Raw genomic sequence first — 18,409 nt, 5'->3', positions numbered from 1 at the left:
CTGCGCTCCGGGCAACAGATTGCCAGCCATCGCCAGCGTACTCATGGCTTTGAGATAAGCTATGACGGGCTCCTGGTCTAGTCTGGAGCCCTCCCACCACCTCCCTTTGCGCAGAGCAACATTCGGACATTACCTGGCATGCCAAGGAGACCACCTGCAACAGACAGCTGGGGTGCCTGAGCGAAGTTGGAAAGCATGGAGCGGGCAGAGGTGGGGATGCCACGCTGCAGAGCGCTCTGGGGCTGTGGAGCCTGCGGATGGAGAGAGCACACAAGCGGAAAGTGAGCGGTATACGAGCACCCCACCTTCTCCTGGGCAGCAACAGGGAACCAGCAAGGGCCATAGAGGGCTCTGGCCCGGATCCACACACACTAACATGGAGATCCTGGTCCAAAGCCCCGCTCCAGACAGGGAAGTCGGACAGCTTGTCTCATCGGGCAGGGGCTGGTGGCATAGTCAGAGCTCCCGGCTCTGAGGGGATAAAAGGCAGAAAGGTCCCAGACCATGTCACAGTAAAAGAGTGACCAGTCCTGACTGGCAAGTGGCAGTCGGTCTGCAAGCAGGTGCTAGTGGAATGAGCAAGTGAGCAGCGCTAGCCGGGACGAGGGACTGCCAATGATTCATTCCATGCCTCAGGCAGCCGCACAGCGCTGAGCGCCGCGGCCCTGCCTGCTCCCCCTGCTGGCTGATCTGGGAGCGGCCGGGCAGCAGAGAGAGAAAACACGCTCTGGTCCTTGGCGGTGAGCGCAGGGGAGCTCTCTTCTTGTGAGCTTTGCTTGCAGACCAGGTGCCACCCAGACACAGGGTCACTGGAGAGCATCCCACCAGCATGGTGTGTGGACTGGGGGAAGAATCAGAAAGGGATGCGGATACTGAGAGAGGAAGGGCCCGCAAAGTGCAGGGGAGAAACGGCCTCTGCCTTAGGGAAGCGTCGGGACAAGCCTCTCAAGGCAGGCAGCAGTGCGGAGACTCGGTGCCACTGCTGCATCCACGCTGGCTCTGGCCATCAGGACCTGAATCCAAGGGACGAGGTGTTCCACCGACTGAAAGGGTCTCGGCCAGTCAGCGGTGGGCAGGCCGCTGGCCCCCGGCGGAGCTGCTCACCTGTCGGAGTGTGTGGTGCCTCATGATGGTCTCCTGCTTGCTGACGCTGGACGAGGCAGGCGCTGCAGTGGGAGATAAGGCTGCCTGCTGCTGTAGCCGCTGCTCAATTTCCTGCAGGAAGCAGAGGCCTGTTAGAGCCCCCCCCACACACACACACACGGGGCTAGCTGAGGAGTATTTACCCCACTGGCTATGTTCAGAGCTATGCAGGAACAGGCCCCAAGGTCAGTGTCTGGTGCAGAGTCCCAATTAAGTCGGCTGCTTACGCCGAAGGGGAAGGGGGTAGAAAATGCCAGAGAAAGCCAGCCTGGCATCCTCCTGCTCTCACTGCAGTTCACACTCCTTTCTCCACGCCGGTTACTGCACAGCTCTCACTGATGCTCCCCTTCCTCTCAGTGCTCCCAACACCCCCTGCCTGAACTGCCGCCCAGGGTCTTATGTTTGCCAGAGATCGCGAACGGTCAGTCCAGTTCTGGGAAACGCCTTGCGCACCGACAGCGCTGCGCACCGACAGCTGAGCAGATCGACCCAGAGCGAATAGTCTGCAGTGTGGATTACCAGACAGGAGAACTGACCAGACTGGCCCCGGGGGGTTGGAACTTAACCTACAGCCAGACAACGTCACCCAGCCCGGAACTCGACCAACACGGGCTAATCGAAAGCCCTTGTGAGGAAAGTGGCTCTCAAGGGCCAGGCTGGCAGGGCAGCGGCATCAGGGGATGTTCCCAGTATTCCAGCATTACACCCCACGCCCCTCAGGCTGCCATTGCCACCAAGGGTGAGTCCCAGGTAAGCCGTGCCTGCAGATCTTGGCAGCCGTGTGGTCGTGGGGGTCAGCGCTACCTGCGTGACTTTAGGGCAGGTTTTCAAAGGCAGAGAAGGGAGCCCAGCTCCCACTGGCTTCCACAGGGCACTTTGCAGCTCCTGCCCTCAGGGGAAGCTTTTGAAAAGCACCCAGTGACTGAATGCCGCGGCTCAGGAGTAGCTAGCAGTCTGTGCATTGCTGAATCACACGTTACCCAGCCGGCCAGCCAGGCCACAGGCAGTTCTCTCACGGACCTTGGCTGATGGCTGTTCACCCCACCTCCCTCATCACTTGGGTCAGGAGACGCTAGTCAGCACAGCCCCTCCCCTTGCACTCCTTCTAGCCCCACGCTAGTCACCACCAATCTAGAAAGGGAGTCGCCAAGACTCCATTCAGAGCCACCCAACTCGGCTCCTTACTTAGACGCTCGGGGGGAGAGCAGAGCTTCCCAGCAGTGAGGGCAGCAGCTAAGTGCTCTGCATCTATAATGCTGTCAGCCACAAGGGGGGAGGGAAGGAGTCCTACTCCAAGCCCCCATGTACCAGGGCAAAGCAGGGGCTGGCTCCAGGAGTGACTGCTCCACGGAGGTTGCTAGGTCATGGGTGAGGCACCCCCAAGCCGCTCTGCAGAACACCAGGCCAGATTTCATTAAACCCAGTGAGTCACCATCTGTATTTTTGACTCTGTGCAAACTGGCAGGGGTAACAGTGAGATCCAGAATCCAAGATCTTCCATCGCAATCTGTGCTCTTGGGAGATGAGCACTAAATTGCAAGCTCAGCGCTGGTGAGCGCCAAGGAATGGCTACCACCAGGAAGTGGCCCCTGCTGGCAGTGCCCCTGGCCTGCACGCGTACAGAACAACAGGCCGCCCACACTCTGTGGCGGAGATTTTAGTGGCTGGCTACACTGCCGGAAAAGAACAGAAAGAGTACTGTCCTTTGGGACATGCTGTGGAATAACCCCGGTGGCTTTGCAGTTCTACCAGCCAATCACCTTTCCAAAGCTGTAGCATGGCAGAGGTCTCTCCAGAGAGCCATGTGTGCCGCTTGCACCTCTCTGCACCCGCTTGTTACAAGCGGCCCAAAGCAGATTTTACAGAGTGGACGGCTCCTCTTTCTCTGAGATTTGTCAGCCCCGATGTCAGGGAGGCAAGACTTGTCATTCAGACGTTTTAAAAATTAAATGATGTTCATTCAGAATCATTCCTATGGCCTGGCAGGAACTCAAAGCACTCTGCAAACATGAAGTGCAGAGGTAGGTAAATATCCCCATGGGACAGCTCAGCAAACAGGCACCAAGGAGTTAAGTGACTTCTCCAGGTTTACAGCAAGTCAGTGGCAGATTTGGGAACAGAAGTCAGTAGCCCTGATTCCCAGCTCCCAGCCCACTCTGCCTCCCACTGCCCAGGTAGCAAATGAGTTATAAACCCACTGGGGAAACGTATGCAAAGGGAAATGAGCAACGCACCTCAGTAAATACTCTGCTCACTGCAGGAGGGGTATTTTTAGATACCTGGCATTGGCTTTTCTTAAGCTGTAAGTAGTGCACTGAGATGGGCACCCCTCACGGAACTGAAACGTAACAAGCCTGCGCGGAGGAAAGGGAACATTGATTGTCTCCACACGCGTTGCAAGCCATGCACTGCTGCCCTGAAATAAAGCCAGGAGGTGCAGAGGGAAGGGGGAAGCAGAGACTGGAACTTGCCTGCTCCTGCTGCAAAGCCTTCACGAAGGCGTTCTTCAGCCGGTTGGTGTGCTCGGCCTTCAACGCCTTCTTCTGATTGGAGGTCATGCACTGTTCACACAGGATCTTGCCATTCTTCTCCTGCTTCCAGTGCGGGGTGAAGTCAGTGCGGCACTGAGCGCAGACAAAGGGCTCCACGCGCAGGAGGGAAGCGCAGCCTTTGCCTAGACACCAAGAACAGGGGTTAATGGGATGGCGCCGACTCCCCCAGTCACTTGATAATGACCTGTTCTGTTCACTCACTGAAGCATCTGGCCTTGGCCACTGTCAGAAGACAGGATACTGGGCTGGAGGGGCCTTTCGTCTGAGCCAGTCTGGCCGTTCTTGTGTTCTTAACCTCCCCTCAGCACTTCGCAAAGAGAAGCATGACCCCATTTTACAGAAGAGGAAACATGCACAGAAGGGAAGTGACTAGGCCAAAGCTACCAACCTAGGAATAGAACTGAGGAGTCCTGACTCTCAGGACTAGCAACTGCTGCTGCCTTTGTAGTAGTCCCGTTACTCACCCAGCTTGTGCTGCCCTGAACTCACCTTGACTGTCAATAACACTTTGCACCACCTCCTCCAGCCCCACCATATAGATGAACTCGCTGTTAGCTGCGCTGGGCAGGAAATGAAGCAAGGGTGCAGGTGGCTTCGGGGGCGGAATCTCCAGCAGTGTTTTTTCCAGTTGCTTGCGCAGGGCAAGTTTGGCAGCGGCCTGGGAATTGGCTGCATCATTCAGAGCGCTGGGGCTGGGAAGCGGGGACGACACCCTGTTCACCGTCCCAGGCTGCATGTGAGAGGCAAGGTTCATGTAGATGGCGGAAGAGGTCGTACGCTGGCAAGGAACTGAAGAACTTGACTGCTGGAGAGGGAGAAGCGAGGGTCAGTGCGGGTGTCTGATGGCCGTGCAAAGAAAGGACAGCGCAGGCTGATTGGTGGGACTTGCCTCCCTCTCTTGGGCTTTGGGATCACACCGTACCCTACTACGGCTCTGGGCCTATTTTTCAAAGGGAACCTGCTGACTCAAGTCAGGGAAGGCAGAGACGGCAGCCCCTACAAAAGAAGTGAATTGGGTCCCAGCTACAGGGTGTGTCGCAACCTCACCATCAACTAATCAGCAACATCACAAATGCCCGAGAGAAACCATCTCTGGAGGAATTAAATCTGCATCAAAAATATGCTTCTGCACCATCCAAGAGTCTAATCCTGACTGCATGAACAGAAACTCAAGCCCTGCATTCAGGTGCCCGCGCCACCCTCACGGAAGGCAGGCAGCACTGTAGGCTGTGATTCATGAGCCGGCACCTTTGCCCACTGTCAACTTGCTCTCCTCCCACCTTTGCTTCACTGATCTAGCATGTGCCAAGCGACCAACACTCCACTGCCAAACGGTGTCCATCTCGTCCCCCACCGCTGCTCAGAATACAGCGGCTACCTCCTCTTCCATTTCCAGCAACTCTCTTCTGGATCCGCCATTCATTTGGGTTCTCAGCCCCCAATTCCTTTGGCACATGGCCATAGCTAAGCAGGCCACAGAACCCTCTGCTAACCAGCAGGTGCCATATTCAGAATCACTTCCTGCAACCAAAATGCACTTAGAGGTCTCAGCCTCCCCTTTTCGCAGGGCTGAACATTTCAACATGGGCAAACAGGAAACAGTCCCAACCAGTCAAAGAACGTGTATTTGGTGCTTCCAAAGAGCTAATTTCCCAAAGATGAGGACAATTATGAATGAAATTGATTGGGAGGAAAAATTTAGACATCCAGTTCTGGTGTCCAATTTTAAAAAGGATGAAGAAGATTGGAGAGGTGCAGAAAAGTGTCACAAAAATTATTTAAGAACTAGAGAAAACGCCTCAGTGAGAAACAAAGAGCCCAAATTGTTAGGCTTATCAAATGATTGAGAGGCTACCTGATTACAGTATGTAGATACCTTCATGGGGAGAAAATACTGGGGACAAAAGAGCTCTTTAATTTAGCAGAGAAAGGCATAGCAAGAACCAATGGCTGGAAGCTGAAGTTAAACATTTAGAAATTAGGCAGAAATTTTTAACAGGGGGATAAATCACTGGAACAAACTATTAAAGGAAGGGGAGTATTCTCCATTGCATGGAATCTTCAGATTCCAGACTGAATGTCCTTCTGCAAAACAGGCTTTAGTCAAAAACCACTGCACTCAATACAAAGGTAATAGCCTGTGATATGCAGGTGGTCAGACCAGAGGATATAATGGCCTGTTCTGAGCCTTAAACTAGGAAAGAAACATGCCGTGGTACACTGCACATGATGAGGCATTCACCATGCTATCAAGGGCAGCAGCTGACTTAGTGTCTTCATTTTTCAGCTGGTCATGGCATTGTGCTTCCAAAGCATCACCATCTTGGTCTTTTAACACCTTTGTATTAGTTTCGGCCAAGCCATTCACAGATCCAGAAGACATTGCCCATGACTCTGAATGTACACATCAGGCCAGCATCTGAGCTACAATAAACAAAGCAATTGTGCTGAAATGACAACCATGCCCAACAAGGTCTCTGAGCATCTGGTTTCTCTGACTGCTGTGATGGAGTTTGCACATGAAGCCTTATTTCTAGATCTTTAGATGACATTAAAGACTTATGCAGTCAAATCTAAATTTTAGGGAGGCTTTTGACAGTCCCAAATGACACTCTCATAAGCAAACTAGCGAAGTGTGGTTTAGATGAAATTACCGTAAGGTGCGTGCACTACTGAAAGAGGTACTCAAGAGTAGTTACCAAGGGTTAATTGTCAAACTGCAAGGGCGTATCTAGTGAGGTCCCTTCCAGCCCCATATGCTATGAAAGTACCATGCTGTACCCTCTTTATCCACTCTCAGCCTTAATGGTCAAATTTCCAAATGCAGCCCCAGTTCATTCTGATCTAGGACAAATGATGTTTGTAAATTTCTGGCCCTCAAACTGCAAGGACTGTTTAGAGATCTTCAGGCTACTCCTGATCCCTCCTCTTTGAAAGGAAGGGTAAATGCCTAGACTGTCCTATACCAGCCCTCTGACTATTGGATTTGCTATATATTCTCTAAACCTTGTAGGGATGATGATTCTTGCTCCTATCAGTGGGATCTTATTCACAAAAGAAAAAAGTGCCCCAGTTTACGGAAACCCCTAACATCCTCCTTCCATGTGTATCGCGATTAGACTTGCTCTGCTGTCCATCCCCACTTGTAGGATCAAAGCCTTTTGTAACCGGCAGCCCCATTATAGAAAGTTTCCCAGTTGAAGATGTAGGGGAGAATCCCACCCCCAAGCCATTCTTTTTAGATGGCCAATCTGAAGAACTGTCCCAGAGTGAGGTGTCAGTACAGGATATTTGGTAACTTATTGCTGTTTAATTTATCAGTTTGTCCCAGGTCCAGATGGTATTCACTCAGGCGTTGTGAAGAAACTCAAACCTAGAATTGCAGGACTACTAACTCTGGTATGTAACCTGTCGCTTAAATCCACCTCTGCGCCAGATGACTGGATGATAGCCAATGTAACAGTGATTTTAAAAAAGGGTTCCAGAGGCAATCCTGCCAATTACATGCCGATGAACCTAACTTCAGTACCAGGCAAATAGTAAACTGCAGTAAAAAACAGAATTATCAGACATCGATGAACACGATTTGTTGGGGAAAAGTCAACATGGCTTTTGTAAAGGGAAATCATGCCTCACCAATCTATTAGAATTCTTTGAGGGCATCAACAAACATGTAGACAAGGGTGATCCAGTGGATATAGTGTACTTGGACTTTCAGAAAGTCTTTGACAAGGTCCCTCACCAAAGGCTCTTAAGCAAAGTAAGCGGTCATGGGATAAGAGGGAGGGTCCTCTCCTGGATCAGTAACTGGTTAAAAGATAGGAAACAAAGGATAGGAATAAATGGTCAGTTTTCAAATGGAGAGAGGTAAGTGTGGGGTCCCCCAAGGATCTGTACTGTGACCAGTGCTGTTCAACATATTCATAGGTGATCTGGAAAAGGGGGTGAACTGTGAAGTGGCCAAGTTTGCAGATAATACAGAAGTACAGAGTTAAGTCCAAAGCTGACTGGGAAGAGTTACAAAGGGATCTCACAAGACTGGGCACCAAAAAGCATATAAAATTCCATGCTGACAAATGCACAGTAATGCACATTGGAAAACATAATCCCAACTCTACATACACAATGATGGGGTCTACATTAGCTGTTACCACTCAAGACCGAGATCTTGGAGTCACTGTGGATAGTTCTCTGAAAACATCCACTCAATGTGTAGCGGCAGTCAAAAAAGCTAACAGTGTTAGGAAGACAGAAAATACCATAATGCCGCTATATAAATCCATGGTATCCCCACACCTTGAATACTGCTTGCAGTTCTGGTCACTCCATCTCAAAAGAAATATATTAGAAGTGGAAAAGGTGCATAGAAGGCCAACAAAAATGATTAGGGGTATGGAACAGCTTCCATATGAGCAGACATTAAAAAGACTAGGATTGTTCATCTTGGAAAAAAGCTGACTAAGGGGGAGAATATGATAGAGGTCTATAAAATCATGAATGGCGTGGAGAAAAGTTTTATTTGCCCTGCCACATAACACAAGAACCAGGGGTCAACCAAAGAAATTAATAGGCAGCAGATTTAAAAAAAAAAAGAAAAGGAAGTATTTCTTCACACAGCATAGAGTCAACCTGTGGAACTTGTTGCCAGGGGATATTATGAAAGCCAGAAGTATAGCTGGGTTAAAAAAATTAGCTAAATTCATGGAGAATATATCCATTAGTGGCTATTAGCCAAGACGGCCAGGGATGCAACCCCTGGGTGTCCCACACTCTCCGACTATCAGAAGCTGGGACTGGATGCCAGGGGATGCATCACTCGATAATTGTCCTATTCTGCTCTTTCCCTCTGAAACATCTGGCATTGGCCACTGTCAGAAGACAGGCTACTGGGCTAGACAGACCATTGGTCTGACCCAGTCTGGCCATTCTTATGTTCACCCTTCCACTTCTCACAGGTTAAGGATTTATGCCTTTGTCTGTGCTTCAGACATATTTCCCTCTAGTGGCTTTACTTTAGTGTCTTCATCTTGAGCTCTGCTCTTCTACAGGAGTTTTGAATTACGCAAATGCATTAAAAAAACCCAGCTGTCATTTCCCATCTTACCTCCATTATACTGGATCCAATTCAAATAGAAGAAAGAAGTAACTTACCGGCTGGTAGTTGATGGCTGGATTCATGCTTGGAGTAGTTGTGCGGATGAGACCAGGTTTAGGAGGAACACGCTGCCCTTGTAACTGGGCGGGGTTCGGAGCAATTACACGCTGTGACATAAGCATATGGGGAAGGGTCGTGTTTGTGGCAGACCTAATGACACTGTGACCCTGTCCAGGAAAAAAATAGAGAACATCAGGCAAACTGGGATTTTTAACAGAACAGGTAGACTATAAATGGGTGTAAATGTTAATTCAAATTAACTTCTAACCTGGCCTACTTTTAAAGTTATAGCTCCATCATCAGTTAATCCAACTTTCCCTTCAATTGCTTTGTGTATTTGACATAACTTGGTTTTGCTTTGACTGGAGCAAGATCTGCTATAAAATTAATGCAATAGCCTCTCAGGTGAAGAGACTAGGATTTCAACTGAAACAAGAACGGGAGATTAACGATCTAAGATCAGCTGTCACTTTCAAGGAATCAAGCGATGCTCTCTGGAAACAGGTTCTGCATTATCTAGCTCTGGTGGATTCCTTCAGAAGTGTCACACCCCAGAAATGGAAGGTTCCTATGATACCACGTGTTCAGTTTGTCATCTTCTACCCCCCTCTGCTATTAATTGACTGAGCTGGTCTGATCCATGTATAAAGGTGCAAGTTGAAGAAAAAAGTAGCTAGTTTGCCAGCTACATGAAGGCTACTATACTCAGGTATCAGAATCCCCTCCACAATGGCAGAAAGAGAGCCTGCATTTCAAATACAACACTTACAGCAAACAGGATTTCTGACTAGTGTTGAGAAGGGTTTTTGTCTGTGATGTCAGTACAATAAAATAATGTCCAATAGATTTTTTTTTTTTTTTTGGGCGGCTATTCTTTAACGTGGCAAGTTGAGTTCAGGGAAAAAATATCCTAGTCCACCCTGATCAGCAGGAGCATGCTACCAAAAACACTGAACTAAGTGCTTAGTGCGGGATGAACCACAAGGGTCAGCACGCTAGTTTTCCTGGCTAGAGGTCACGTGCAAGGTTTGGAGTAAGCTCTCTACATTTCTGGGAACCATGGCAACGTTCAAACAGGAGGCTGGATATGTATTAAAGAGACGGATTTCTTATTTAAAAAGAGGTAGATTAAAAAATGTAAGTGCCTCATCCCCAACCAATCTACTGTCCCACAAGTTTCTCATTTCACAAAGAAGAAAACCTCGACAAAGTATGCAAACCATGTGTTTCCTCTTTCTGTAAAGTTCATTTCCTTTACCAGCCTGCCCCTGCTGTGAAGTCACAATAGGCTTGGCCCCAGAATCATTAACACTGCAGGGAAACACATGCCATAAACACAAGGGTGGCTAACAGGAGGAGAAACTGAACAGTGAGATTTAGACAAAATCTTGAGCCATAAGTGGTGAGAAAGCTGCAGGCAGTAAGATGGTTAAACCTCTCTAATTGATGCACCCTATGACACACAACATGGGCTCTCTCGTCACTTCTCAGCCATGCCTTGCTGGAGCGCTGCTGTGAGGGGCTTCCCCCTACCAAGACTTCCCCCTATACTATGTAATAATACTGTAAACATAGCTGAGTAGAAGTGAAACCCACACTTGTCCAACAAACACTAATGCACTAGCCTGGCTTTTTCCAGTGCATAGTCACTCAGTCTGAGAATCCTCCATGGGCTCTGTCAGTCAGGGCAAGCTAGCAAGATTTTACTGTAGAGGAACTGGACAGTGTCAGCTCAATTGCATGTTGTGCAGATTCCCCAAGGGAAGAGAACACACTAGCCCACAGCAGAAGTGGGAGGAAGGCAAGGCTGATCTGCAAGCATTTTTAGATTTTGTAAGTACTGCAGGAACTCTGAGGCATTTTTGTAGTAGAGGCTTTGAGCTGGCCAGCAGGGGCTTGTCTAGATTTTTAGGTAGTGCCCATCACCACATATTGCTCTGCCTCACAAAAAGAGGGATGGCCATGTAATCTGTGCTGGAGATAGCACGTAACAGTCAAAGCAGAGGGAGTTAATTTGAAGTTATCTGCTAGTGAAGAGAGACATGTTTCTGGTGGGAGTTCTTCAAGATGGCAGAGGCGCACTGGGCCCTACAGCAGAGCTGGGTGAAATGCCAAGAAAAAAACTCCATAAACGCTTGTCAGTGCAAACATCCTGCTCCACACACACTCCTCAGAGGCCTTGTTCTAATGAGCTCATACGGTTGGCTTTTCATTTATCTCCATAACATTAAACAATGTGTGACATGTAGGATTAGCACTTTTCCAGTAAGCATACATGAAGGTATCTTTGTTAAACAGCATCCAGCTCTATCTATATTTACCCTTGTTGGGCAACAGTTATTCCAGTTTGATGTTTTGTTTGTGTTTTCCTTCACCCACATTCCTCAGGCATACTGCATTGTCTCTGGACCCAGAGTAGCCACCCCTGTTGCTAAACACACGCTAGTGGATTTCTTTTAGTAGTCTATATGCCAGCAACCCAGTGACTCACATCTGAGACGCTTGCCACTCAGTATGTGATACCAAGCAGTGACACAGCCCTCTTCAGTATCATCATCACCACCAACACCTTGCATTGTCCTAGCCTTTTCAACCCATAAGATCCCAAAATAATTACACACCCCTTTACTGAGAAGGATCCAGCTTTGAAATGGGAGGGTAACATCCAGAACAACCCCTTCCTAGCATGCACTGCAACACTGGAGAGGAGAAAATTTGCTAGGGACACAGCGTAACCTAGACATTTTAATCATGCAGAACAGAAAAATCAGCTTCTAGGGCCTCTTCCAAGAAGAGAAGACAAGATAGACACCGCCATCGCGTCTAGTTATCTTGTCTGACAGTGGTCACTGCCTTTGCTTCCACAGTTTTGTGAGCGCACACACAGAGCGAAGGTAGTTCTATTCACAGGGTCAAGACGTGACAATGTTTATTTACTGGAAAAGCCATCTCATCTGCAATACAGGTTGAAATTGTTTGCAAAGAAGAATGTTTTGACTTTGCGAGGAAGCATTGTATGTGGTGAGCAGGGTTTTCATACTGCACATAGAAAGGCTCTAACATCACTGACAGCACGGCATGTTGTCTCAATGATTACCTGTAATGTTCTTAAATTCTGAGGCTCAACCCCCTGAGCTCCAGGCCTGGAGGGAAGCTTGGACAATCCCTGCTGTCCCACATGGGCAGGAGATGGCTGGACAATAGATGCAGCATTCTGCACAACTGGAGTCTAGATCGAGAGAGAAAACACTGGCATCACTGCAAAGCACTTAGGAGAGAAAATGCATACACTTTAGAGCTAGCTAGTTTTATCTTCTGCGGGTCTCAAGGGCAATGAGCAGAATTAGCCACAAAAAACAGATACTGCCCAGGCTCTGGACCTATCGAGAAGCCACTGTGAAATAAGGGCTAACTCCAACATGAGCATCCACCCCAAGAGACCTATTTGGTCTTAACATAGCGCCAAATTGGCTCCCGCAAGCCTGACTGAACATACATTTCCATGCACCCACCCGTCTACAGCACTTCACCTTCTGTACAACGTTCTCCTTTTGCAGCTGACTTTGCCTCAGCTTCTTCAGCAATACCAGCCTGGCCTCTTCCAGTCGCAGCTCATCCCGGAGTTGTTTGATAAGCTGCTGTCGCTCCTCAATGCCTTTGCCCTGCCCAGACAGAATCACTCAAGACTTACACCATTAACAACTGCTGTTACCCTTAGGTAGCAAGAGATCATGAGCAAGTGTTAAACAACCTGGCTCTCACCCGGTAAGTTAGTTTGTGCTGTACTAAATCAGAACTAAGGAGGGTTCTTGGGGTGGGCTGGGGCACCATCAACAATGCCATTGTATTGCCTGCTGTTCTGCTGCAGCTCCCAATCCCATAAGAGCCTGTGTCCCCTTTCCCAGTAGTAGGACTCTACTGCAACAGACTCCAGTTAGCAAGTTGATTGCTCCTTACCTTAAACATTTCAAGATTTGCTGCCTTAAGTCTTTCTTCCATGCGAGAGCTGGAACGTGGACTTGATGCCTCATTATCGGAAAGGACAATTATATCTGGTGAGGGGGTTAAGCGACCCCTGTCCTGGTCACTGCACAACAGAAGGGAAACGAGAAAGTTGAATGCCAATGCTGTCCCAAATGTAGAGACATTTAGAAGTCCTGTGCCTGGTGTAACTCCTCCATGCCAGACAGAACATTTACAGTTTCACACTTCTCTTTAGAGCTGCACAGGTGAAACAGCACAAGTCGTTGGCTTCAAAGACTTGCTCTCTGCTCACAAACATTCACGTCTAAGAAAAGGATTCACTCAAAATGCTTCCTTCACTAGCAGGTTTCTTTATATGACAAGGTAAACATACAAGCCCATGTCAGAGACAGATCTGTACGTGCTGTTAATTAGGAGCTAAATATTAACCAAACAGGGAAATGACAACTAATTAGGTGCGGAGGCCCTGGATATAGATTAAGAGGGCATAGACAAGCATAACTCCAGACACCTTTGCCTGTTATGCAGAGGTATCAAAAAGTCACTGCTACTCACATGATGCTTGAGATGATAAAGGGGAAAGTGCTCAAAGTTTAAGACACATGTAAATACCCCAAGCCTGTATTCATACACATCTGTTTGAAAAAGGCCATAAAGGAAAAGCTAGACAGAAATAGTCTGCCCCCAGTCAAAAGACCCAGTTGAACTGAGACCTGGAAAGCAATAACAGAAAGGAAGAGCAGCTACAGAAGCCTGTTGCTAGGAAATCAATGCTATAACCCAGTGGTAACTGAGCACTGTTATATTCATTGTGACATCATCTGGAATAAGGTGGTTACAATAAAAGCCCTTTAGTGTCACCAATTTAACGTACTGGAGCTTAGGGAGACTTGCAAAAATGCCGCAAAGAAGTCAAGATGCTAAGCAGTGAAAAAGCACCCTCAGTGTAAGCCCCTCGGGTAGCTAACGCTGAGGGGCAGACAGACTTAACACTCAGCACCTCAGTTTGAATCCACTGCCATGACTGAGGTGGGGATGCACATTAGTTTATCTGAAAGTTTAACTGGTGAAACCCAGAAAACTATTCGGTTAAACCAGTATTAATTCCTAGGCCTGACTGTTCTGTAGTCTCTCATTTCAGACAGGCCATTAGGCTCCTAGGGGCCTCTACACAAAGATTACAAGAATGTTCTGTCTGAGCAAGACACAAATGCTTTAGAAGAGTCAGATCAGAACACTGAGTCAGCCTCGGATTCCTAGGTGTAACTGGCAGCCCAGGCAGCTGGGAAGCACCTGACAGCATTAGAACGGGGCGATTTCAATCTCTCAGTGTTATGGCCTGGCTCAACTGGCTGATGCTATTTGCACAGGGGTCGCTCTGGCCTACACAGCTCCCTGCTACCATCCTCTTCTGGCTGGCTCACCTTCCAGCCACCACACACAGACTGGGAAAGCTTTGTTAGTTGTCTGCCAGCACCAAGGGCTTGTTTCAGACTGCGTGATGGTACCCTGACCAGGCCTGATCCTGACACAATGCTACTTGATTTTTATCCCCCCCAGAGCACCAGCATGATGTCCCGTCAGGGGATCATAAGCAGTGCTACTCACCTTAGATACACGGGAGAGTAGAATGGCAAAAGGGCAAAGGTCAGGGAGGAAGGGGGCATGAAAAGAAAAATCTCCTGAGATTGTTATCAGAGGCAAAGGGGACAATCTCAAAAAAAAAAGTGAGGACATGGAAGGGGAGCAGCGCTACTCCAGACTTGTGTAAAAGAATTGGGGCACAACCCTCAAAGCATCTATCCCCAAAGCACTAGAACGGACTGACTGAGGATCAGACTCACTTTCCTTCAAGCTGTTGTGGGGATACTGCAAGGGTTGCATTCTGGTCCCACTTCTGCATGACTCTGCAATTCCTGACAACCTAAGTAAGGCTGTTAGTGTTTGCTACGCAGCAGCCAGCTCAGACTGTATCAGAGTGTGATCACTAGCTGTGACAGAGGCAAAAGCCAACTGCCGAGTACTACAGAGACGGGCTCTTACGTACACAGCAGTCCTATTGACGAGAAATCTAATTTGTTAAATTACAGAATGAAGTTTTGATTCCCAGTTCGTGGATGGCTGTACCTCTAGAGAAATACTCCAATAACCTGCTACCTAACAATCAAAATCAGAGCCACGCAAGCAATTTGCTGACCCTGCAAGCATTGGGACATTATTCTGTAAGAATCTTAAGAACTCTAAAATCATCCTGGCAATCAACCCCCCCTTTGTGGGTCATTACCTGCTGACAGCTGATACACACACCTCACTGTACAACACACAGGTGTTCAGAAGAACAAAATGCCTATCCCAGCATAAAGAGACAATGTAGCTTAATCACTGGATCAGGATCCCAGCACTCTCTCTGTGGCCTTAGGAAGGGACTTCTTTGCCTCAGTTTCCCCATCTGTCGAGGGAAATTCCTACCTTGCAGTGGGATGGAAGACAAAGCCCTGTATCAAGGCCAAGCATTATGAACTTGAATGGCTACAGTACAACACAACACTAGCTGGTACCACAGGCAGACACAGGACTATGGGGTCACTGTAGCGGGAAGGCTTCACAGAATAAGAGGGAGGATGCATTTGTGATTTGGCTCCACATTACTATGTGCTCAACCACATCACCTAGTTAATAATGAGACTCCTGATGTTCAAAGCCTTGCACTCTGAGTGCACAGACTGCACTGAAATCTGGCCTGGCTTGTTCCAGAAATCTGCGTGTGCCTTGTTTGAGCAGGAACCACTGTCTACTGCAGCTGGCCTGTCTGTCACTCCCATCAATCGAGGGAGCCTCAGGGGTGCACCTTGGAGCTAGGATTCCTTGCTTATTGGCGACAACTGACAATTTCAACTTGCCTTGTTAGTGTGGCCTACTGCCTGCCCTTTTAGCACAATTAGTGAATCGGGCTCAAAACAGCCTAGAGGCATGCGGTGGCTGCGATCTGTTCCAGGCAGATGAACCTATACCCAGAATTTCACATTTGGCCAGCTGAGGCAGTTGCTCTTTGACACATTTGAAGTGATTTTTGACACCGCAGTTACGGGTGACCCATCTGTTTCATGTAGTGAAACCCCGCTGGAAAGGGCCACCAGCTTCCAAACATATCTACTGCCACATTATTGGAAAACTAGGAATTAGGACTTGCCTATTCAGGGAGCTATTCTGGAAGAACTTCATGTGTGGATGCTCTTATTCAGGTATAAGACTGCCTTGTTCCATTTTAGCTTCATTTACTTTGAAATGTGAGATGTGAGCAAGCCAACTATTCTCCATGCCTTTTGGACAGCACTTAGCCCAAAAGCTCTCTCTCTCTCTCAGCACCATGATACCATTGCTTCTCGTGCTTCCTTTCAGGCTACCTTCTCTGTTGTTTCTCCTGCTTTTTTACAAACACACACACTGACAGTAGATTAAGCTAATGCAGAACAAGGCACTCTTATCCTGGAATGAGGACGTCCATACACAAAGTTATTGAGGAATAGCTACTGCACTTTAAATTTACACCCTACCTTAATCCAAATTAACTTTTAATGTAAATAAGCCCTTAGTTGACCTATTTATGACTGGGAGGCTTTTATGCATGTGGGGGATGTCTGAGGCTAAAAATAAAAGGCATCTCAACTCTCTCTTTACTGTTCAGTACCAATATCTAATACCTAGGCTAGTTCTCAGGTTTCCCAATATGGCCTGGCTTGTCTCTTGACCATCAGGCTCATCTACACACAAACTTGCACCACTTTACCTAAACTAGTTACCTAAAAATCAATTTAGTTATTTTGATGCAAGTCTGAGAGAGGATGCTTTTCTTTTGGAACAAAGGAGCTAAAGTCAGTAACAAATACCCCCATGCAACCTTTGCACCATTATAAGCAGATTTTAATTCACACCTTTTGTTCTGTCGGTGAGAGTTCATATGTAGACTGGCCCTCAGACACCTTAGCGCCTATACTGAAGGTGGTCAGTGTTCAAGTGCAGAATGAGCCTCTGTTAAAAAGACTGCGCAGATTATGAGTTTGATACAACAGATGCTGCTTTCCTCATGAGAGCCTCCATCATTCCCGTAGTGTCTCCTGGTAACTGCAGTTGCTTTGCTTGCTCCAGGAGCTTTAACTCCTCATATCTTTGGCTTCCACTTTCCACACAGGCACATGCCAACTGATTAAAAGTACCCTATTTTGGCTCCTTTGAGATTTTCCTAAATTCAGACTGCTCATATGATTTCTTGCAATTATTTTGGACAAACGTTCAGATGCAGCTGGTGCATTTTATTTACATTCCATTGACAAAAATCAACATCAAAGCCAGACAGGGGAAAACTGGGCCATCTGTAAAGAATCATTAAATATGTCAGGACTGTGTTATTTACTTTTGTCAAGGCAAGAGTGGAATTGCAACACAATTGCTGGAAGAGAAGCGGCATTAGATACGTAAGAGACAGGCAGAGGTGTATGAAGCAGACTTTTCCAAGCCAGCCCTTGGTCTTTTCAACAGGACAGGGAAATTGAATAGCAAACACATTTCTATTGCTATGGGTTATGCTTGAAATTTTTGGAATATTTTCTCCCCTCTTCTTTAGGGATGGTTCTGTTTGATTCATCAGTGTTTACTTCTGAAGCCAGTATCTCTTTTTATGATTATATCTGCCACTCCAGCCTCTTCTGGGAACACACATCCTTGATGGAAACTACTTCTTAAAAGAGAATGCCGCCCCTACAAATTATGTGGTTATGTCTGGTTTGGTCCAACTCTACCACTTGGCCGACTAATCTCAATATCGACTGGATTCCTCCCCCCACCCCACAGTGACAACTGAACATTCAAAATGTGAACTCCAAAGAACTAAACAATCCTCCATACGCTCCAGGCTCCAAATCTATTACAAACTGACCCATTAGTAGGTGCATGATGAAGAGATGGGAATACACAAGTTAATAGCCCATGATAATACTTCATAGAGAGCCACTATTATTCCCAGTACACTCAGCATCTATATTGAGCTTAAACACTAATCTTCCTAACACCCCTGTTAAGTGGCTAAATATTATCCATGCATCACAAATAAAATGAGTTGCCCAAAGCTGCAGGACAAATCAGTCACAGAGCTGGGATGAGAACTCTTGATTCCTGGTTCCCTGTTAATTGGGCCATGTGGTCCAAGGCTCACCCTTTAAATCAGACAATTCTCCAAAGAATTAGTGGGATCCCTGGGATGCTCCTGAAGCAGTAGGAGTTTAAACAAAGGGAAAGCTCTGCTCCATCAAGGGGTGTTTCTCGTACATGAAAATTTCTGTAGCAATCACCAAGATTCTACAGTGACGGATACAATAATGTTTCTGCTTCTCCCTAAATGCAGGTTCTTTGCGATAAAGAAAACAAAATCAATGGCAGAAGCAACTGAATAGATGGAAAACACATGATGTGTAATTGCTAGCCAAAATGAAATAATCCAGGCAAACGTACATTAGAAAGACTTTCTCCCTCCTGCTATGGCATCTCAGGCCTACTCACCAACCATAACTCCTTGCATGTC

The 18,409-nt window shown here is 47.5% G+C and overlaps 1 protein-coding gene across 1 annotated transcript in view; it reads right to left on the bottom strand.

The window, feature by feature from the left end:
* The window catches only part of GATAD2B (GATA zinc finger domain containing 2B), a 64,240-nt gene that overhangs the window by 5,458 nt on the left and 40,373 nt on the right, over positions 1–18,409 (bottom strand). Inside the window, exons 3-10 of the mRNA XM_067539292.1 lie at positions 12,808–12,937; positions 12,381–12,512; positions 11,948–12,079; positions 8,847–9,017; positions 4,185–4,500; positions 3,615–3,817; positions 1,105–1,215; positions 134–251 (exon numbers count right to left, since the gene is read on the bottom strand). Of these exons, the coding sequence (XP_067395393.1) occupies positions 134–251; positions 1,105–1,215; positions 3,615–3,817; positions 4,185–4,500; positions 8,847–9,017; positions 11,948–12,079; positions 12,381–12,512; positions 12,808–12,937 (1,313 nt within the window). The remainder of the gene's footprint in view (positions 1–133; positions 252–1,104; positions 1,216–3,614; positions 3,818–4,184; positions 4,501–8,846; positions 9,018–11,947; positions 12,080–12,380; positions 12,513–12,807; positions 12,938–18,409) is intronic.

The sequence above is a fragment of the Emydura macquarii genome, unplaced genomic scaffold (assembly GCF_026122565.2).
Source record: "Emydura macquarii macquarii isolate MOO-44397 ecotype Brisbane River unplaced genomic scaffold, CSIRO-AGI_Emac_v2 contig_527, whole genome shotgun sequence".
Classification (NCBI taxonomy): Eukaryota; Metazoa; Chordata; order Testudines; family Chelidae; genus Emydura; species Emydura macquarii.
This window is presented reverse-complemented; position numbering and strand designations above follow the sequence as displayed.